This window comes from Panthera pardus, unplaced genomic scaffold (genome assembly GCF_024362965.1).
Source record: "Panthera pardus isolate Hobbes unplaced genomic scaffold, ASM2436296v1 HiC_scaffold_17, whole genome shotgun sequence".
Classification (NCBI taxonomy): domain Eukaryota; kingdom Metazoa; phylum Chordata; class Mammalia; order Carnivora; family Felidae; genus Panthera; species Panthera pardus.
In genome coordinates this window covers 15,932,678-15,955,827 of record NW_026526732.1, presented here as the reverse complement: position 1 = coordinate 15,955,827, position 23,150 = coordinate 15,932,678, and the positions used below count along the sequence as shown (strand labels likewise).

The following is a 23,150-nucleotide window of genomic DNA, read 5'->3' as shown; positions in this document are numbered from 1 at the left end:
AGGTTCTAAAACTTTGGCTCCTCAAATTATTAGAAGTTTGGAAATTTCCATATGGATATGACAGACCTGCTCATCTCATCTTCAAGCCAACCTATCGTGTCTTTTGCAAATATTGATTTTTGTTACCGCATCTCTCGTGCTGGGTTCCATTCGCACGGAATAGACTTCTGCTGGGGGGCCCCTGGTGACAGCACCCCTCCCACCTTTTACTTTCCTTGGTTGCTGTTCCAAATGGCTCAGGCACCTCCGGGGAAACTCCTCCAGATCCTAAGACACTTCCGCATTAAAATTCAGTATTTCAATTTACATATATTTGCATCTCCACTCTTAGGTCTGAAAATAGGTATTGTTTTAGCTTCGTCTTCTAAATTCCGGAGCCTCTCACACAGCTCCCGAGCGTCAGGAAAAGGCCATTGTACCTACAGCCCCATTTAAATTGGTTTGAATTGAGCACCTCCTGAGTTTTTATTTGCACGTGGAATTATCACAGTTGATCCTGCCTCTTGCCGTCAGGTCCTCTCTGCAGCCACATTTTTGTTGTGAAACCGCCCTGCTGCTCTGCCTGCCACGCAGTGAGCTCATTTCCTCGTCATACATCTGCCTCTGAGAGCTCCATCCAGATCTTGTCAGAAACAAAACAGTGCAGCAGCCTTACAGAGCACAGCGGTCACTAAACTGACATGACAGATACCAAGGCCTCCACTCAGGTCTAAAGACCCCTGGCTGTAAGAATCTACCTACCACCTTCTTTTATAAATTCCTGAACATTCTTGGGCTTGCAAATTCCAAGGTAGTTTCTTTGTCCTTGAAACACGAACACGGGGCCTTTTTAAATACCTTAAAACAACAGACGTTTATTATTTCACACAATTTCTGAAGATCAGGAATCCGGAAATGGCTCAGCTGAGGGGTTCTGGCTCAGGGTCTCTGGTAAGGTTGCCTTCAAAGCTGTCAGCAGGGTTGGCGTCATCCGTAGACTCATCTGGAGCTCAAGAATCCACTTCTCAGCCTACTCTCAGGGTGGGTGGGAGGCTCCAGTTCCTAGCTGGCTCTTGGCAGATGGCTTCAGTCCCTCAATACACACACCTCTGCACCGGTCGGCTTACAAGATGGCGGCCTGCTTTTCTCCGTGTACATCCAAGATGGAAGCCAAGGTCTTTTATGGCCTAATCTCCAGAGTCTATGAGGTGCCAGAAGAGCAAGGAAGCCCTGGGGGAGTGTCCCCTGCAGAACCTGTCCTCTATGCTGGGATTCCCTGGGCTGGGCATGCAGAAGGCTGGTAATATAAGACAGGGGGAGCCAGAAGTGGGTGGGTGGGGTAGGATGGGAAGGATGGGTGGGGATAAGGGACTTCAAATCGGAGCAGCAGTTTCCACAGCAAATGTTTGAACCAGAGCACTATATATATAAAGAGGCAGTGACAGGTGACAGACTGGAGGTGGGCAGCTTTAGGAAAGAAAAACTCAAACGAAGGCCAAGGCCAACATGTTTTACCGGCTCCAAACACTTTCGTGAATCCCACCTGTGGCTTGGGTGGGAGAGAAGAGATTCCCATCTAATTATCTATGCAGTTTTGAGTTTGGGGATGAAGATGATGCCCCGAAAGGAAGTTGCATTTGCAACTTGTGCTCATAGAAATTGTGTCGGTGAAGAGAAAATTATTCAATAATAAATGCAATCATTCTTCCACTCCATTGCTAGTTTCTTCCCACCAAGCCCGTCTCATGGACATCAGAGAAACCCTGGAGCCAGAGACAAACAGTGTATTGGTGCCCTGAGCCATTTCTTTTCAGGAATGGAGAAAGCTCAGTGTCCTTCACAGACTGGCAAAAAATACCTATTTTAAACAGTTCAGATCTCTAAAAAATCTTCTTACCCCTTTTCTCAGCCACCAAAATTAGGCACACTGTTATTTTGAGGAGAGGCCGAGATGGATTTTTCCCTCTGCATATCTCCAAAGTGTCTAGAAACCGTTTTATCTGAATACAATGAAATGTGGAAAATGAAAAGCTCATCGCATGTGGACATTTTTGAGGTTAAGTCTCGTTCTGCCACCACTGTCTATGTCTTACTCGGCTCAAAAATCAGCTTCTTAATCCTTTCATTTTTTTAAGTTGTTATTTATTTGAGTAATTTCCACACCCACTGTGGGGCTTGAACTCAGGCCCCTGAGATCAAGACTCACATGCTCTTCTGACTGAGCCAGCCAGGTGCCCCCTTGTAAGTCAGCTTCTAACACTGGTGGCCAATAGGTGCTAGCTGAGAGGTTTATCATTTTCAAAGCTTTTTTAAAAAATATGATTATAAATGATTAGCAATTTGTTAATCTTGGAGAATGCCTTGCAACATTGACTTGGATGTTGCAAATATTTATAGATAAGCAAATATTTGACATTTGTTATTAAAATGGGCCATGGGGCACCTGGGTGGCTTAGCCGGTTAAGGGTCCAACTTGGGCTCAGGTCATGATCCCACAGCCCCACACTGGGCTTCGTGCTGACATGAGGAAACTGCTTGGAATGCTCTCTCTCCCTCTCCCTCTCCCTCTCTGCCCCTCCCTCATTGCACTTTCTGTCTCTTAAAATAAATAAACATAAATAAATTTTAAAAAGGCCAAAGAGGACATGAATTTTTTTTTTAGTCCAGAAAATATAAACCATGCTCAATTTTGTTGAAGTTAAATTTACTCTGCAAAATTAACGGTTTTAAAAAAACATTTAATGTTTATTTATGTTTTGAGAGAGAGACAGAGCGTGAGCAGGGGAGGGGCAGAGAGAGAAGGAGACAGAGAATCCAAAGCAGTCTCCAGCTTTGAGCTGTCTGCACAGAACCTGACATGGGGCTCAAACTCATGAACTTCGAGATCACGACCTGAGCCAAAGTCGCCAAAGTCGGAAGCTTAACCGACTAAGCCACCCAGGTGTCCCCACTCTGGGAAATTAACATTTTAAAACACCTTAGTGTCCCCTCCCATTCTTTATCTGATTTCTTTTATCTTTCTTTTCTGGTATCTGACGTGATTTTGCTAGCTTCCAATTTGTGTTTTGCTAAACATTAGTGATGAGGGAAGCAGAAAAGGCATCCACCTTTGCAGAAACTCTTCTTAAGTGAAAGATGGTTCCTCTTAGCTGATTTCACTGTGACTGCTCCTCTTGCTACATTTCTTGTTTGATCTGGTTCCTCTGAGGCTCTTGAAAAGCAGGGGAACTTGGAAATGATGTTGGCCAAGATGATTACAGGTGGATCCACTCCTTCTTTACTGGCAAAATGAAACCAAGGAGTTAAAAGGGTGTATTGACACGAAGGGCAGAGTCAGGAAATCTATTGTGTCCCTATTTTACCAAGTCTGATTGTTTCAGAGTTAAAAAGCTTAGAAGCAAAACAAAATACCAACCTCTTAACACTGTTGACATCTGATTTGGTTTAGTTTTCATTTTAAAGGTTATTTCAAGCATGCTGGAAAGTTGAGGAGACTGGAAATTGAATAAAACGGGTATCTAGGATCTTAATTTTAGCCCATCTGAAAATACAGATATCTATATCTATATCTAGATATAGATATAGATATAGATATAGATATAGATATAGATATAGATTTTTTTTTTTAATTAAAACTTCCCCACCCCCACCCCCGCAGTTAAATTCCCATGTAGTTGTAAGAAATAATGCAGAGAGATCCCACATGCCCTTCACCCAGTTTCCCTCATGGTAACATCTTGCAAAACTATGGTACATATCACAGTCAGGATATTGACATTGATACACTCAAGGTACAGAGCATTCTCATCCAAGGATCTGTCTTGTTGTCTTAGCCATACACTCTCCCTCCTCCCCAACCCTTCCTTAACCCTTGACTGCCACTAAACTCTCCTCCCTTTCTATAATTTTGTCATTTTAAATATGTTATATAAGTGGAATCATACAGTATGTAACTTTTGGGGATTGGTGGTTTTCTTTCACTATTCTCTGGAGATTCATCCAGGTTATTGTATATATCAGTAGTTTCTTTTCATTGTTGAGTCAAATGTGTTCAAATCTTTTGGACATTTTCTAATTGGATTGCTTGGAGTTTTTTTTGTTTGTTTTTGTTTTTGTTTTTTTACTGCTGAATTTTGAGAATGTCTTATGTACCTAGATACTAGTCTTTATTGGATCTGTGGCTTGCAAATATTTTTCTCCCAGTCTGTAGCTTGTCTTTTCATTCTTATAACTGGGTCTTATGCAGAGCAGAAGTTTTAAATTTTGATGAACTACAATCTATCCATTTTCCTCTTATGCTGTTAGTATCAAGGCTGAGAACTCTTTGCCTAGCTCTGTACCCTAAGATTGTATCTTATTTTTTATTTTTACTTTTATTTTGAGAGAGAGAGAGCACAAGTGGGGTAGAGGGGCAGAGGGAGAGAGAGAATCCCAATTGGACTCCACGCTCAGCACAGAGCCTGATGTAGGGCTCGATCCCACAACCCTGGGATCATGAACTGATTCAAAATAAGAAGTTGGACACTCAACGAACTTAGCTACCCAGGTGCCCCATCTCTTATTTAAAAATACATACATGTATTTATTTTTATGTTTTATGTTTAAGTCCATGATCCGTTTTGAGTTAATTTTTTTTTAAGGTGTGAGACTTAGGTCAAGGTTAACTTTTTTGCCTATGGATGTCCAAATGTTCCAGCACCATTTATTGAAAAGGCTCTATTCCCTCCATTGAATTACTTTTTTAAATTGTGAAAAATCAGGTGTGCATATTAGTATGGGTTTATTGAAATTGTTATACAATTATTTTACATTTATTTTAAAAGCATTTAGCAAGTCAACTTACAGGAATGCAAAAAAAATGTTAGATCAACATATCTGCCTTTCTTCAATTTATTCTTAGTTAAGATATTTATCAGTTCACACTCTGATTATTTCCATGACTAAAGAAGGCATGTAGGTTTTGGCTGACCAAATATTTTCTATAGTGATTAAATTCTATGCTTTGAAGCAAATATTCAGTATTTCATAACCTAATGGTTTTCTGGCTAGGAATGTGATAAGCAGTATATAATTGCATAGAGATATTTTTATATTTATCTGTAACTCTATCCTGGAATAACCATCTTCTTTGGCATGATTTGAAACAGTACAGTCTTACTATAAGGTATTCCCACTATAAGACAAAATTCATTATGCCATGTGGCCCTATGCTGGACCCCTTCCAGGTGGATTGATTTCCTTGGAAGGTCCAGATTGAATACATGTAATTATAATGATTCCAGATCATAGACTTCCCTTCCCCTAATATCATTAAAAAACTGTGCTAAAAGGAAATAGCTTTTCTCCCATATCCTTGCTTAGCTGACTACTAATGCCCATCAGGAAAGGAAGCTAAGCAGCACCAAGAAAGTCAATTCAATCTAAGAGCTAGAGCAGTGGTTCTAGACCTCAGATGCACATTAGCATCACCTAGGGAGCTTTTTACAACACCAATACCCAAGTTGCACCCTAGACCAATTAAATCAGAATCTCTGAGGTTGGGATGCAGGTATCAGTATTTGTTAAAATTCCTGGGTTATTCCAGTATGCAGCTAAGTTTGAGAACTACTGTTCAATGCTAAGCTCTCTTCTCTTGTCTACTTCTTTTTTGTTGTTTCTAAGTTTATTTATTTTTGAGAGAGCCATGCGAGTGGGGGAGGAGCAGATAGAGGGTGAGAGACAGAGAGAGAGAGGGAATCCCAAGCCAGCTCCACACTGCCAAAGCAGAGCCCTATGCAGGGCTCAAACTCAGGAACCATGAAATCATGACCTGAGCAGAGACCAAGAGTCGGACGCTTAGCTGACTGAGCCACCCAAGCACCTCTCTTGTTTACTTCTTTATGAAACCTATGATTAGTATAATTTATCACTCAATACTGTGAATATAGTATACTGGGTTATCATTGAAACTGATTTAAAAAATTATTTTAAAAATGAGATACATTTAAACAATATATATATACATGTATATGTATATATATGTATATATATACTTATATACATATATAAATTTTCAGCTTTTGTCCTATCAAAGTTGAGATGACATTATAAATATAATTTTCTAAGTTATTTTAGATATCTGATAAATAAATGCAAAAATTAGTATCAATAACAGAGTGAAGTCAATATTGTTTACAATTGTCATAATTTTTGCCAAATTTTTCAATGGTCAAAATTGCTAAAAATGTCATAATTTTTACAATTTTACACACCTTGATCTGGGTTAGGCATAACAGTAGTTAAGATATACTTTTTTAAAAGTCATTTTACACTGCTGTAAAACAACATATAAGGTATGTGACTATACTTTCCAGAATATTTCCCACCTAAATTGACAAATTACTATGGATACCTCTGCTATCATATATAGATTTAGAATTATGGTAAAAAATGCATCATTCCCAACCAAACTAATAACTATTATGTAAAGATAATTGTCTTTTTAAAAAAAATCTTTCCATATTCAGATTAAAATAATGATATGAAGCAGAAAAAGCACATAAAGTGAATACAGACTTATTAAATACAGAATGGAATTGCCTTCAGCTCTGATTCAAACTCAAATGCCAGTTGGTTTATTATTCTCTGGATTTCAATGGGATATGCATGCATATATCATGCACATATGCGTAAATGTTTTCATTACAGAGAAAAAACTTAATGCATATTCATTATGGAATATTTAGGAAAGCCATATAAGCAAAAAAACATTTTTTTAATAAAAATCATCTATAACTATTGTTAAATGCAATATAATTATAGATGCATCTATACAATTATACAATACAATTATAGATGCATCTCAATATAATTACGCTGGGTAAGAAAAACCAGATGAAGAAACGTATATCTATATATAGCTATATAGTAGATGATTCCATTTCTATGAATTTCTATAAAATTCTAGAAAATGCAAACTAATTTATAGTGACAGAAAGCCAATCAGTGACTGCCTGAGAAGGCAGGGTGGGACTACAGCGGCTAAAAACAGAAGTTACAAGGGCACGGGGAAAGATTTTTGGGTCAATGATTGTGCCCATTATCTTCACTATGATGATGATTCCAAGGATGTATACATTAATCAAAACTCATCTAATTGTATACTTTATTTTTTTATTTTTTACTTAAAAATTTTTTTTTGTAATCTTTATTTATTTTTGAGAGACAGAGTACGAGTGGGAGAGGAGCAGAGAGATAGGCAGACACAGAATCCGAAACTGGCTCTAGGCTCTGAGCCATCGGCACAAAGCCTGACACGGGGCTCGAACCCATGAACAGTGAGATCATGACCTGAGCCGAAGTCAGATGCTTAACTAACTGAGCCACCCAGGCACACCTAATTGTATACTTTAAATGTGTGCAGTTCTTTCTACACCAGTTATACCTCTAAAAAACTGTCCAAAATTTCTTTCCTTTTTTTTTTTTTTTAATGTTTATTCATTTTTGAGAGACAGAGAGTTAGCAGGGAAGGGGCAGAGAGAGAGGGAGACACAGAATACCAAGCAGGCTCCAGGCTGTCGGCACAGAGCCCGACATGCGACTTGAACTCACAAACCATGAGATCATGACCTGAGCCGTAGTTGGACGCCCAACCTACTCAGCCACCCAGGAGCCCCTGTCAAAAAATTTTCTAAGTGACTGTTGGCAACTTTCAATCATGGAATCCGTTCTGTATTAGTTTTGCTTGAAATACGAATTTGCAATCACTCTGGATATTCTTTTCACTAACTCATTGTTTTTACTTAGGAAAACATCCTGTAATTTTGCACTCTGAAACAATCAGTGTTACAAATTCTCTCATAGAAAGTAAAATTCAAATAGTTTACTCATAATTTCTTCCAAAGAATTCTGAAGAGCACAACATTCAAAACAACATATCCAAATGATTATTTCATTTTTCAAAGTTTTCATTGACTTAATAGCATAAGCAGCTGCATATTTTGGAATCTGTTTCATGTAATTAATTATGCTCCCAATCAAGTTGTAATGAAGTAACACGTTGGGGTGGGGGGAGGGAAGGAAGGGGAAGTGTATTTAGTTTCATTATTGATTTTCTATCCTTTATTCTGATTTATCACAGCTATCCCTCCTATAGATACTGCATTTATAGGAGTGACAAGAAGTCATTAAAAAAAAGAAAGAAAGAAAGAGGAAAGAAAGAAAGAAAGAAAGAAAGAAAGAAAGAAAGAAAGAAAGAAAGAAAGAAAAAAAGCAGCTGACAGAGTTAAGATGAATCCCCAGGAATACAGAATCTTACCAGGACATCAAATGAGATTTAGATGGAAACTCTGTAAGATGGGATAAAATAGTCAACCTCTTCTGTGTACCTGATTTTAATAATTCTTCAGGTCAACCGTTGGTCTTGTCATTGTTAATCACATGCAAACGACAATTGAAGTATTTTTTGATGTCAAACACAGCAAACATATTGTAGACCTGAGATTAAAAATTCAGGAATTGGGGGGGAGGGGGCGCCTGGGTGACTCAGTCAGTTAAGCATCTGATCTCAGCTCAGGTCTTGATCTCAGGATTGCTAATTCAAGCCCCACGTTTGAGTTCTGCACTGGGCATGAATTAAAAAAAAAAAAAATCTATATATATCTATATATATCTATATATATATCACAAAGGGGCAGTCACCTGGCTGGCTCTGTTGGTCTTGATCTCAGGTCATAAATTCAAGCCCCCGGTTGGGTGTAGAGTATACTTAAAAAAACAATTCACAAAGGGATTCAAGTGAATAGAGGAACATAAAAATCTCTCAGTAATTTACAATGTATATTTCTAATGTCTTTTATCAGTAAGCAATGTTGACTTTTGAAACCCAAGTGTTCAGCTTTGAAAAGCCCCAAGCATTTTGCGTAGTACTTAACTCAATAAAAGTTTGTTGAATTTACTATGTTAAAATATATTTTTAAATATATTGGATACTTACAGGACCTGTGTAGACTTTGTGAAGGGATTTGATGTTATGAGGATTACAGTTACTTGGTCTGCTCTGGGGAGTAGGAACCTTCTGGATACCTTCAGATACCCTCTCCAATGTGTACCCGCGAAATCTTTCTCCATACTGAGCAAACTGTTCGCTATATCATAGTTCCAGTCATGAGTGGGTGGAGAGCAGCACAACTCTGGAAAATTAGGAGTCAAAGCTATCCTGGCTTATTGGTGACTGCATTTCAATTGCATTCATTTGCTTGTCTGGTTATATTTAGACACATTTTGAACAGAGCATGGCAACTATATCAAATTAGTTCTCTGTGAATAATTGCCTCTATTATATAAGCTTCCACGGTGGCTGGAAAATAGAAATGAAAAAAATATATATATATATACATAAAAGAAAGGATTAACTCCTCTCCATCCCAGTGCCCTTTTTGTTATTTTGGCATAATCTCAGATTTGGGTCAAGAGCCAATCTCAAATCTTGGTAAATGAAACTGATATACACAAATCTGGCTTTATAGTTAACCCAAAGCGATAGATTTCTTTAAATTTAGAAGAATAGGGGCACCTGGGTGGCTCAGTCGGTTGAGCATCTGACTTAGGCTCCGGTCATGATCTCACGGTTCATGAGTTTGAGCTCCATGTCGGGCTCTGTGCTGACAGCTCAGAGCCTGGAGCCTGCTTTGAAGTGTGTATCTCCCTCCCTCTCTGGCTCCCTTGCACTCGCACTCTGTCTTTCTCTGTCTCAAAAAAAGGTAAACACTAAAAATTTTTTAATTTAGAAGAATGGCATTTGCCTGTATGTATAATGTATGTCTACATGTGGTTGGCCTTTGAACATCATCTTTATATTGAACTTTTTCCATAGCTTCTGTATGAATATTGGATTATTTGTCATGAATAAAATGAAATTGTTAATTCTTATAGTTTTCTAGTTTATAATTTGCAAATGCAAGAGAGGAGAGTAGGAGTTGGGTTCTTTGATGATTTAGATACCTTGATGTAAGCAATTAAGTCAGAAAAAAACTAGGCTTCTTATTTAGCGAATACAGTGAAGTGATAAGAGGTAGTTTCAAGAGTGAAGAATTTCCATGTTCTTTTTTTTAAATTTTTTTTAAAGTTTATTTATTTATTTTGAGAGAGACAGAGACAGTGTGGGTAGGGGAGGGGCAGAGAGAGAGGGAGAGAGAGCAACAGAGAGAATCCCAAGCAGGCTCCATGGTACCAGCACAGAGCCCAATATGGGGTTCGAACCCACCAACTGTGAGGTCACGACCAGAGCTGAAACCGAGTCAGACGCTTAACCAACTGAGCCACCCAGGTGCCCCAAGAGTTTCTATGTTCTTTAAAAAAATTTTTTTTTAACGTTTCTTTATTTCTGAGAGACAGAGAGACAGAGAATGAGTGGGGGAGGGGCAGAGAGAGAGGGAGACAGAATCCGAAGCAGGCTCCAGACTCTGAGCTGTCAGCACAGAACCCTGCATGGGGCTCGAACCCATGAACCGTGAGATCATGACCTGAGCCGAAGTCGGACGCTTAACCAACTGAGCCACCCAGGCGCCCCAGAGTTTCCATGTTCTAAGCGAAGTTGCCTGAAGGCTTTGTAGCTAGAGAATGAATCTTTGGGGTAGAGTTAAGTGTTGGTTTTAAATTGTTATAATATTTGTAATCATTATTGCTTTTTCAAGGAGTTGTATTAACTCAGGTATAAAATGTTTCACGTTTGTGAATTCATTTAAAACATACTTGAAAATGTTTTGGTGTGTGCACCAGACACCCAGCTATGGCTTTAAATTTTATGGGTAAATCTCGTGTGACCTGTCTTTCTGGAGAAGCGAGCGTGAAGCCTACGAGTTCAGCCTGCTGTACGGGCCACGTCTCTTTGTTTTGGAGAAATCTTGAGCTGTTTTTATGAGAGTATCAGCTCTCACAGGGAAATGACTCTACCGTCAGCTGCCCCATGGGGGAGGATGTGTGGGACACCTGCGTCCTGCTGTTTGGAGGAGAGAGGGCTGCTGGCGACAAATCGGGGTAACTGACAGCCTTGGCCCGAGAAGTGGAAAACTGAGAACAGCGGCCTTCCTCGCTGTCACTGACACGAATCCAAGCAATTCTAAAGGAGTCTCCGAAACCCTAGAAAAGAAAACCTTGGCGACTTGATTTAGAAGCTCCCGTGGGAAGCACAGTAATGGGAGAGCAGTAACTCTGTGCTTGGCACCTACTAGGCACTCGATAAATATGTGTTGAAAAATAAATGAGTGGTGTACCTGACTGGCTCCGTGGGTAGAGCATGTGGTTCTCGATCTCGGGGTTGTAAGTTCGAACCCCAGGTTGGGTGTAGAAATTACTTAAAAACATAAAATCTTAAAAGAAAGAAAGAAAGAAAGAAAGAAAGAAAGAAAGAAAGAAAGAAAGAAAGAAAGAAAGGAATGCGTCAGCTTTGTAATGTTCTGAATGGCATATCTTCTGTTCTGTTGAATGTTCTTTTATTTTTAATTTTTGAATGTTTATTTTTGAGAGAGACATAGACAGAGTGTGAGCAGGGGAGGGGCGGAGAGCGAGGGACACAGAGTCCAAAGCAGGCTCCAGGCTCTGAGCTGTCAGCACGGAGTCTGAGGTGGGGCTTGAACTCATGAGCCAGGAGATCACGACCCGAGCCGAAGTCAGATGCTTAACTGGCTGAGCCACCTAGGTGCCCCTGATTGTTGTTTTTTTTGTTGTTTATTTATTTATTTTTAGGAGAGCGCAAGTGGGGCAGGAGTAGAGAGAGGAGGACAGAGGATCTGAAGAGGGTTCTGAGCTGACAGGCTGACATCAGCGAGCCCATGCGGGGCTTGAGCTCACAAACTGTGAGATCATGACCTGAGCTGAAGTTGGATGCTCAACCAACTGAGCCACCCAGGTACCCCTATTCTACTCAACATTCTAAATAACATATTCAGAAAGTTGGGACATGTCATTGCTAGGAATAATAAATAGCATAACTACTCTTCTTAACAAAAGTCAATGGAGAGTAACTCCCCAGTTCACAAGCAGGGATGGAAAAGTTGGGAAGCCAAAGGTGCTCGTGTGAATTGACAAAAGAGCCTGTTATTCTTAATACCTCCTTATCAGGGAGCTGTTTCAGGCAGATTAGGGAATACTAGAATGTGGGTATTTCTTAAAATAAGATTTTACTTAAAAAAAAAAAATCAGACTATGAGCGTGTTCGTGGCCTGGAAAATAAACATAAAGCAAGCAGTTGCTAAACTGAGCAGACACTGGCCATGTCTTTCTCAGTATGTGGGTTTGTATACTGTTGGCTTGAAATCTTTGGCCTTGCAATCTTTATCTGAAAATTTAAAAGCTGGGAGATGTGAAAAGCTTTGTTAAGAAGTTCCCAAGAACGGAATAAGTATAATCTCACAGAATGGGACATTTTGATAGTGTTTGTACTACTTAGTGATACATTTTTTTACGCGCTGACGTTAGTCCTTCTCAGATAGGCTTTAACAGCATTTTTAGCCCTTAACATCTTAGGTGAGGCCTAAATGCCACTTTTCACAAGTAACCCTGAGAGGAGAGAACACTTTCTACAGAAGGAGAGTGAAGTGTTGTACATAGGTTTGGTGTGGGAAGAGGCCTCGCTCTTGTGTCTGCCTGAAATGCCGAGCACCTGATTTAATTTCTCTGGGGCCACTTTTCCCCCACTCCATTGGTAAGATGAGAAAAATAGCACCTACCTCCTAGAGTCGTTGCAAGCATTAAATATGATTAGATATGCAAAGTGCTTTGAATGGTGCCTGGCACATAGTGAGTACTGCAATGTTTTCTAAGTGGTAAACATTTAAGTTGAAATGGTTGAAATGCTTAAAAATTCTGAAAACCCCACCCTTTTGCAAATATATTGCTTCTTGCGGGATATATTCCAGAGAAAGTGGCCTTTAGGTACTTCTTCAACTAAAGATGAAAAATTGAGAAAAATTTTATGCCGGATAATCGTATGCCATCATACTGCATTCCACAGTTAATTAGGCCCAAAATATTCTACTGCTGAACTAACCGCTTACATCAATTCTCCACTAACTTGTACAAAATCTGGGTATAGGATACTCATCTGGTATCTCGTGTCGACAACCCGAGTGTCTTCATTCCTCCAACTATTTGTGAAAACTAAGGCACTTAGTTGCCAGGTAAAACTGGCCCCATCACCTTCATGCTTATGTGCCAAATAATCCAGCTAAAGATTCGATTTCGTTCAAATATGGCTTGGCTGCCTGCTACCTTCATATAACAAGCATTAGATCCAAGAGTATGACGGATAAGAATGCAAGCCACTTAGGCTGATCTTATTTAAAGCCTCTACCTATGGAGAGCTACCAACGGCAAAGGAACAGATCTACGTCGTCATGTCTCCGCATGGCGCGAGGGACAAGTGGCCTGTACCTCCAGCATCACGCCCTCAAAGAGAGGACAGGCTCATTTCCCGTCACCGTCTCCCTTTCCCGAATTCCCCAGGGAAGGAGGGCAGCCGGCGTTGCTGATGGCATCGCCTGACATCACTGGTTCCGGATGATAGGCGAGCGTGGGGCCGCCTGGCCCACCTCATCCGTGGCCTGACTGCATTAACCTCTCGGTTCCCAGCTCGGGCCACGTGAGGTGTCCTAATATGGTCAGACTCCGGAGAAGGCGAGGAGCGCTTGCCTTTCTCCTGCTCCCGGGGAGGAGGCAGAACTAACGCTGGGAGGATAACGCTGTCTGCAGGAAAGCTACTGGGGACCGGGGTTCGCTTCTGGGCGAATGGAAAGTGGGCTGCAGCAGCAGCAGCAGCAGCAGCAGCTCTGGTTCTCAATCACTTAATAAACCTCAGCAAACCCAATCGCCCCGGGGGGCTTTCTGCCCTCCCCTCCCCTCCTGCAACCGTGGGTCTTCCTCCCGTCCCCACTGAGCAATGGGAAGCGCCCGGGGGTCGGGGTGGGCTGCCCGCCTGGACCTGGGCTCGAGGCTCGGGCTGCGCCTCGGGTCCTACAGCCTGGGGGGAGATGCTGCTGCAAGGCGTGTCTGGGGCTGTGCTCATGTGATGAAGCGAGGGAAAAACAAGGGGGAGGAGGAGGAGGAGGCAAAGAGGTGGCTTTTTTTTTTTTTTTTTTTTTTTTTTTTCTTTTAAGGAGTTTGCCGCGAGCGCGTCTCGTTCATTCGCAGTCTGGGCGCGTTCGGAGGAGGACGGCGGGAGAGGAAGGCGTTCTTGGGACCTCGCGGGCTCACGGCTTCTCGCTCTTCTCCGCGTCGCTGCGATCTGGGGAAGGTGTAACCGGGCAGCCAGGCGCGGGAGAACCGCAGGAGAGCCATGGGTGCCGGGAGCTCCACGGAGCAGCGGAGCCCGGAGCAGCCGGAGGCGGGGAGCGCGACGCCGGCCGAGCCCGAGCCCAGCGCCGGCGGCCTTGCGGCGGAGGAGGCTCCCGGCGCGCAGGGGGATCCGGCCATCGCCGCCGCCGACCCCGCCACCAAGGTACGGGCGCGCCGGACCACCTGCCCGGGGGTGGGGGGTGGGGGGTGGAGGGTGGTCCCTCTGATTTCCGCCTGCGAGAACTTCCCGGCCCGTCCAGCCCATTTGCAAACTCGGGAGCACGCACCCCTCTTTCTAGCTTTCCGGGGTCTCTTGCGCCGGGGGGTGGGACCAGAGCAGCAGCGAGCGCGACGGGCTTGCATCTTTGTCGTGGGTCCCCGGAGGAGGCGACTGCGCCTTCCGCAGTGATAAAATCCGCCCCCCGCCCCTCGCTAACCGAGCCTTTCTCCGCACTCTTCCGGTGGGAGAGACCCAGCCCGAGACGCACGAGCTGCGTGGGGGAGTCCGGGGGGGAGGGGGAAGTGACCTATCGACCGAGGGTCCTGGGCCCCCCGCCCCTCTTTCTCCCGGATGCGGAAAGTCAACTGTTGTCGGGCCGGGACCCGTGTCGCAGCCGGGCGGACCAGCCACCCGTGGGTTCCCCCGCGCCGCGTATGGTCCTTGGCACCAGCTGTGCCTGGAGCGGCCCGGGTTTGGTACCCAGTCTTGCTGCCGCAGCGCTCGCGCAGACACCGCCTTCCTGATGCAGAGAAAGCCTGGGGTGTAGCCCGCTCCGAGCCAAAGAAAACCTGGGTAGACGCTGCACTTCCAGAACGAATGACAGGTTTCGCAGACAAGGCAGCGTCGTCCTTTTCGCCCAGTTCATTGCCCGTTGGACTCAATTGGATAAACAAATACTGGGGGAGAAGTGAGAACTTCTCAAAGGATGCGGTCAGAGGCGTAAGCGAGCATTCATTCCTTGCACTCATGTCTGTGAAGGCAGTGCTGAACCTCCTGGAAATTTTGTATTTTATAGCCTTAAGTCACGAAGGCTGAAATATTTACTCTTGGCGGCTACAGCCGCCAGTACGTTGGCTTGTTGGGGTAGCTGTATTTTGTTTTTATTACATAATCTATTTTCCAGCAAATGCGTTCATTAGCAAGGCGGCACCTAACCTGTCCTGTGATATCTTATGGAAAGACGGTGAATAATCGTATTTAATACTAAAAAAAAAAAAAAAAAAGAAAAAGGACATACCATGTGTTGTATCTGAGGATATAGGATGTGAGGACCTTTAAGAGTTACCAGGAAATGTAGATGTTTACAGTGTGAAAAACAACCTCCCGCCCTGAAATCTAGGTAAATTTCTCTCAACTGTGATGTCATCGTTGTGACCTCTTTAGCTGTCCTAGTCTAGTTCGGGCTGAGAGAGTGCTCTCAATTAGATTACCTCTAGCGTTTAACTTGTAACTACTTGTAAAACCCGTGGTCCCTAGAGCTGTAGGTGGTACCAAGTACCAATTGCCTGGAATATCGAATTTTCTAAGAGGTGCCTAAGCTTTAGGCTTAAGTAAGGTACTATCCTATTGAGATCTGACTCACATTTTAATACTCACCGTACATCACCTTTTGATGCCGACTACTGCCAAAATGGCCTCATGAGCAGTATTTAAGAGTCGCATGATGAAAGTAGTTTTAAGGTGTAGCAATTGGGGACGTTTTTCCCCTCGGTTTTTACTGCTTCAGGTTATCTTAACAGTTCATGCTGAAATAGGATACCTAATCTGTTAAATAAATCTGGTAAACTCGAATTTGTTCATTAAAGAACTATTCCTTTGGCTCTCTTTTTGTCCTTCCGTAATCCTATCCACCCTCTTTCCTAGTCACCACCATCTTGAAGCAGCCAAGCCACCTCCTTTAAAAAAAATTACTTAAATAACATCTAGGATATCATTGAACTCTTTGGCATCCTGCCCAGTTATCAATTTGGAGACAAATCAATACACTTACATGTCTCCTTGGAAAATGGGTCGTTTTTCATTTCAGCTAGCAAAATTTATTACTCAGGTTTTGAAAACCTGTCTTTTCAAAAGGACTCCCTGATTAAGAATGACTCAGCACGTAGCTCTTGCCTCCCCTCTTTGCCCTGTTAAACCCTAGTTGCTGACCTTCGAGTAATCCTATCTGCCATGCCAGGCTTCTTGCAGCAGTGCCCACATTTGTAGGTCTAGTGACTTGACTAAGTGTTCTCCTGGTTGTAAATGCTCCACGGGACAGGGACCGTATGTGTGTTTTTGCTCAAGTGTCCCCCCCCCCCCCCCCCCCAACCTCCCATGTGTGACATGCTGCCTGGTGTGTAGGATGTACTGGCTCCCTGGTTTTGATTGGATGCTCCTTTTTCTACAATTTAACCTTGGACCATCTCATCGTGATCTGCCTCTTGTATCAGTGACTAAACCACACGTTGTTCATAGACCAAGTGACTGTTTTGGCAAAAACTCTTTGGGGTCTTTGGTTTCTATTTCTCTAGAAATAAAGTGACTTGTTCGCATTGCAATTTCAAATTGTCTTTAATTGCAAATGCACAAAATATTGTGAATGCAAGGGGCTCAAGGGAGACCACTTGAGGTTGAATTAGTTATGAATTACATCTTGAGCTTTCTTGATTGGGTGTGTGGACATTTGGGGGTTTAGACTAATACAACCCCCCCTTCCCTCTTAGGATGCTGATCACAAAAGCTATTTACAGATTTTTTTTTTTTTCCCATCTCAGTGATGTTTATATGACATGCATGCTGCCTATTTAGCAGTCCAGTTTACTTTCTCTTTTTTTGTGGTTAATTTTATTTTTTTAATTTTTTTTAACATTTATTTATTTTTGAGACAGAGAGAGACAGAGCATGAACGGGGGAGGGTCAGCGAGAGGGAGACACAGAATCTGAAACAGGCTCCAGGCTCTGAGCTGTCAGCACAGAGCCCGATGCGGGGCTTGAACTCACGGACTGCGCAATCATGACCTGAGCTGAAGTTAGACGTTTAACCGACTGAACCACCCAGGCGCCCCCTTTTGTGGTTAATTTTAGTCATCAGCCATTTACTAAGTACTTCTTAGAAGACATTACACTAATTGAATATCACTCCTATCAGGTCAAATGGAGTGTTAAAACTTGATTACTCAACCCTAACATTTAGGTGCACTGAAGCACAAGTCCTGGGTTTATCTGGTATATTTCAATAAAATGGAATCTTTTCAATCTTTTACAATCTTATATATGTAAATTCTGAGGGGAAATGGCTTGATCAATTATTTATCAGTTTTAATTTTGAGACTTGCCCATTTTGGCCACTGCAGGGGCAGGACTTTCAGACTACCCCAATGCAGTTAGTAAATGAAGCCTCATATTCCTCAATCATCTATTTTTATTTTTTTTTTAAAGATTTTTTTTTTTAATTTTTTTTTTTTTAACTTTTATTTATTTTTGAGACAGAGAGACAGAGCATGAACGGGGGAGGGTCAGAGAGAGGGAGACACAGAATCTGAAACAGGCTCCAGGCTCTGAGCTGTCAGCACAGAGCCCGATGCGGGGCTCGAACTCACGGACCACGAGATCATGACCTGAGCCGAAGTTGGACGCTTAACCGACTGAGCCACGCAGGCGCCCCTTTAAAGATTTTTTTAAAAGTTTGTTTATTTTGAGAGAGAGCAAGCAGGGGAGGAGTAGAGAGAGGGAGAGAGAAATAATTCTAAGCAGTCTCCGCACTGTCAGTGCAGAGCCTGATGCAGGGCTTGAACTCATGAACTGTGAGATCATGATCTGAGCCGGAGAGATCAAGAGTCGCTTAACCGACGGAGCTACCCAGGAGCCCCAATCATCTGTTTTTATTTTTATTATTTTTTTAATAGGGGAGGGCTTTAAGTGTAAGGATCTGTTCACAATTTTTTTTTTTTTTTTAAGTTTATTTTTGAGAGAGAACGCTTGTGCTTGTGTGTGAATGTGGGAGGGGCAGAGAGAGGGAGAGAGAGAATCCCAGGAGGGCTCTGCACTGTCCATGCAAAGCCCAAGAGGGGTTCGGACTCAAAAAAGGTGAGATCATGACCTATGCTGAAGTCGGGCACTTAACTGACTGAGCCACCCAGGTGCCCCAATCATCTGCTTTTTAAAAGTTTGTCTTCGAAAGAGTATTTTTTTATTCAGGTGTTAATGTAGACATGACATTTACTTAAAGTTTCTGGGAAATCTTGAATTTTTTTTTTTTTTTTTTGAGCAGCAGGCAAAAATTTATTAGCGTATAAGATCAGAAAGGAAAAATAGTACGAAAGCTCTCTTTACAGAGAGGGGACGTTCGAAAGTGAATGCCTCTAAATCTTGATTTCTTGAGCCAAGCGAAGTTTGGACAATCATAATTCTCCGGATTATCCTTCTTGTATTTCCTGCTCAAGCAATGACTTCAGAGCTGGAAACGGAGCAGGGGTCAGTTGCAACGGTCAGTTGCAACGGTGAGGCCAGTGTCCCTGGCAGGTGGGGAGATGAGACTCTTCACTCCTTCTGGTTATGGTTCCATTTGGTTACAAGAGCTGTGAATCACCAGAACATGAAGATGTACTCAAGTAGAAGAATCCATTGTCTGATTGGTAGATTTAAGGATGTCTTTGCCCTCCGAGCATGAGAGCACACAGTTGAGTTGGCCAGCTGCATTTCTTAATTCTTCCCAGCCTGAGGTAGGATGCTTTCTCCCACTTGCCTTCTGTTTACAAAATGGGAACTGAGGACGAAAATGACCTTACTGTGATGATGTCACCAGTTTTAAAATAAAAGGGCCAGAATTTAGAATGACTAGGAGAGAATTAGGTGTTAACAGAGTGGTGGTTTGTGAATACAGGCTACCTGTGTGCCTATGGATTTCTCCCAGATTCCAAGAGGTGCTACTTTTGAGTAGAGCACAGGAGATGTGGGTGTAAGGACGATCGCTTAGGATAGGTAGCCTGTGGGGACCGCCATGCCAACCCTTCAATCCCTACCAGCCTTGTAGGCTAGTGGATGTGTGAGATCAGTGGAGATTTCCACTTGAAATAGTTCCTTCCATGATGAACGGGCCTCAGACGGTGCATGCTTTTGAGTCCACTTTGGGTCAGCTAGCCTCTGCCTCAGATCCCTTTAAAGCGAATAAAGATTATTCTCGTTTGGTATTTTATAGGATAATTGATAAAACATACAATGTTATGCTTTATTTATTTTTCAATTTTTTTTAATGCTTTATTTATTTTTGAGAGAGAGAGAGTATGAGCTGGGCAGGGGCAGAGAGAGAGGGAGACGGAATCCACAAAGCAGACTCCAGGCTCTGAGCTGTCAGCACAGAGCCTGACATGGGGCTCGAACCTGTGAACCACGAGATCATGACCTGAGCCGAAGTCAGATACTCCACGAACTGAGCCACCCAGGCACCCGTAAAATGTTTTGCTTTAAAAAGGTATTATGAAGTGCTCGCTTCGGTAGCACATATACTAAAAAGGTATTATGAAATTGTTTCTTTTTCTCCATCAGCTTTAACTCACTGTTCTAGAATACCACTGAAAGGAAGACCAAGCTCAGTGGTGCACATCCTTGGCCTCTGTGATTCTGTATGCGACAGTCTATTCGGGAAGTAAGAAATTCAGATTTATAGCACTGAGAAAAATTTATCAGTGCTTTTATCTCATGAAAAAAACAAAGCTAAAATATCCTTGAACCCAACACTCCATTGTCTTACACCTGAAAAAATTATAATTTAGAATGTTTTATTTTAAAATAATAGGAAATATGAAAAAAGCTGAGTTTGGAAGGGAGAAGCACTATATATTATAAATGTGCAAGCTTATTTAAGAGAAATCTTAAAAATCTATAATATTTATTTGACTTGTCTATTTAGATTTTGGGTTATTTTCTTGCTAATTAGCACTTTTTTAAGAGACCCTAAGGGTAGGGTTTTGTATGGTCAGTGTTTTGTTTCCAACTCTAAAAAGGATTAGGGGAAGATGTTAATAATCTGTAATAATTTCAATTATCCATACATTCATATTACTTATGAATAATTGAGTTATTTAAAACTGACTATAATCTGACATTCTTAAATCATAACATCTTCATAAGATCAAAAGTCCTTGTTTATTCTTATTGAAATGATTTTTATTTAAAATCATTGCATAATAGGATTTATGTTTAATTTTTTTAAGATTTTTTTTTTTTTAAGTCATGTCTACACCCAACGTGGGGCCCGCACTCACAATCCCGAGATCAAGAGTCCCGCGTTCTCCCTGAGCTATCTGGGAGTCCCTAATGTTTATTTTTCTAAAAATGTTAGTGGTTAAGAACTTGGATTTGTAGAGTTTGGTGAAAAGTAAGTCTCTTGTCACCTCCCAGCCACCAAGCATTCACTGTGGATAGTTTGAAACCAAAGTTGATGGTTTCTTGCATGTTCTTTCAGAAACTTTATGCATGTAGAGTATATAAATAAGAACAGGTCCATTATTTTTTAAGTAATCTCTACACAATGTGGGGCTTGAGCGCAAGACCCTGAGATCAAGTCGTCTGTTCTTTTTTTTTTTTTTAACTTTTTAATGTCTTATTTTTCATTAAAAATTTTTTAAATGTTTATTTTTGAGAGAGACAGTGTGAGCAGGGAGGGCCAGAGAGAGAGGGGGACATAGGATCCAAAGCAGTCTCCAGGCTCTGAGCTGTCAGCACAGAGGCTGACATGGGGCTCGAAATCATGGAGTGAGATCGTGACCTGAGCCGAAGTTGGACACTTAACTGACTGAGCCATCCAGGCACCCCTCATGTTTATTTTTGAGAGAGAGAGAGACTGAGCACGAGTAAGGGAGGGATGGGGGTGGGGGTGGGGGGGGCACACAGAATCCGAAGCACGCTCCAGGCTCTGAGCTGTCGGCACAGACCCCGACACAGGGCCTGAACCCACAAACCATGAGATCATGACCTGAACGAAAATCAAGAGTTGGATGCTGAACTCATTGGACTGAGCCACCCAGTTGCCCCTTAACCCCCCACCCCCATTCTTATTTATGGCTACATAAATTTTCCCTTTATGGGTTGAAATGCAGTAAAAGTTTAACCAGTCCCCTGTGTTTACATTGACATTTTCCTAGTCTTTTGCTCTGTTAAATTGACACAGGGAATATCCTAGCTCTGATATCTTTGTATGTGTGCAAATGTGTGTCTAGGATAGATTTCTGGAGGTGGAATTGCTTGCTCAGAGCATTTATATGCATTTAAAATTTAGATAGCCCTTGCTAAATTTACCTTCCAGGGAGACACTCTGTATCCCCACTCTGAAGATCACGAGTTTTTGGATGATTTGCCTCAGTGCAGGGCAGATTTGCTAATATTTGCTACTCTGCACCCAAGTTGGCACTTGAGTTTCCTCGATGTGTTTTTAATTACGTATATCAGCCATATGCTTTTCCTCTCCATGCCACCCGATCATGAACCAGACTGGTTTCCAGAACATTAAAGGCTATGGTTTATTTTACTGTTAATTTTTAAAGACTCCCCCACCCCACCTCAAAGTTATTCAAAATAAGGAAAAGCAAGTTTAAGAGTAAAAAGTGGGGCACCTGGGTGGCTCGGTCAGATGAGCGTCCGACTTCGGCTCCGGTCATGATCTCGCGGTCCGTGAGTTTGAGCCCCGCGTCGGGCTCTGTGCTGACAGCTCAGAGCCCGGAGCCTGCTTTGGATTCTGTGTCTCCCGCTCTCTCTCTCTCTGCCCCTCCCCCCTCAAAAAAACGAATAAACGTTATAAAAAAAAAAAGTAAAAAAGTGGCCGAAGTACTACTTGTGTTTACTCATTTTTTCCCAAATTCGTAAACAGTCTTAATTTTATTTACTTGGACAGTGATCTACTTCTTTAGCAATCATAAGATTTCTCCCCTGGGAACAATCTAAAGTCATCTAGTTGCCAGAAATTTCTTCATACTTCTGATCCATGAAATGTTGGAACCTGGGACTGGGGGGCGGCAGAATTCCACTCCTGGGAAAACAATAGACTGAAGACCCCCGCCCCGGGTTCTGTTCTCATTCCCATCACAAGCTATAGCCTTCCTCTGTTAACTGCAATAAATGTGATTTCCCAGAAAAAAGATAGGTGCTCAAAGCACAGAAACTACAAGGTCTTTCCCAGACCATGTTAGATTTTTCTTAATACACAGATTCATGAGAGTTTAAAAGTTTTTGTCTTCCAGGCAGCTTGTCTGTGATGTTTTTTAAAAAGCAGGGTGGGTGGGGCGCCTGGGTGGCTCAGTCGGTCCGACTTCAGCTCAGGTCGTGATCTCGCCGCTCGTGAGCTCGAGCCCCGCATCAGGCTCCGAGCATGGAGCCTGGTTAATATTCTGTTTCCCTCTCTCTCCTCCCCTCCACTGCTCATGCTCTGTGTCTCTCTCAAAAATAAATAAACATTAAAAAAAAATTTTTTTTTTTTAAAGTAGGGTGGAGTATGGACAGCCTTGTGGTTTCATTCTGCCTAACTTTAATTCCGGTTTTAGTAAATGCCAACTTACTAAATGTCAAAGTGTTTGATTTGTAAATGAGACAAGCTAGAATTTAAGAAGGGGAGGATTATTGCCACTTATTGGCTGATCTTCTGTTTGTTATGTGCAGACATTGTGAACTGGGTTGCACAATTCAGTAACCTGGTAGCTTTCACATCCTAGACACATTGAATCAGAATCCTGGGCAACTGGAAGGTCAGGTAATCAGCACCTTAATGCTCACCAGGTATTCTGATTTGCTTGCTGTGGCAGGCATTGCCTTAAGGAAGGAGGTACAGGCTATAGGGGCCCACAGAGGGCCAGGGAGAAGTGGTCCAGGCCAAGATGACAGCAGAGACTGA

The 23,150-nt window shown here is 42.2% G+C and overlaps 1 protein-coding gene across 1 annotated transcript in view; it reads left to right on the top strand.

The window, feature by feature from the left end:
- The first annotated feature begins 14,132 nt into the window (after positions 1-14,132).
- Positions 14,133-23,150, top strand: part of AKAP12 (A-kinase anchoring protein 12) — a 100,476-nt gene continuing 91,458 nt past the window's right edge. Inside the window, exon 1 of the mRNA XM_053904381.1 lies at positions 14,133-14,452. Within this exon, the coding sequence (XP_053760356.1) occupies positions 14,291-14,452 (162 nt within the window). The 5' untranslated portion in view covers positions 14,133-14,290. The remainder of the gene's footprint in view (positions 14,453-23,150) is intronic.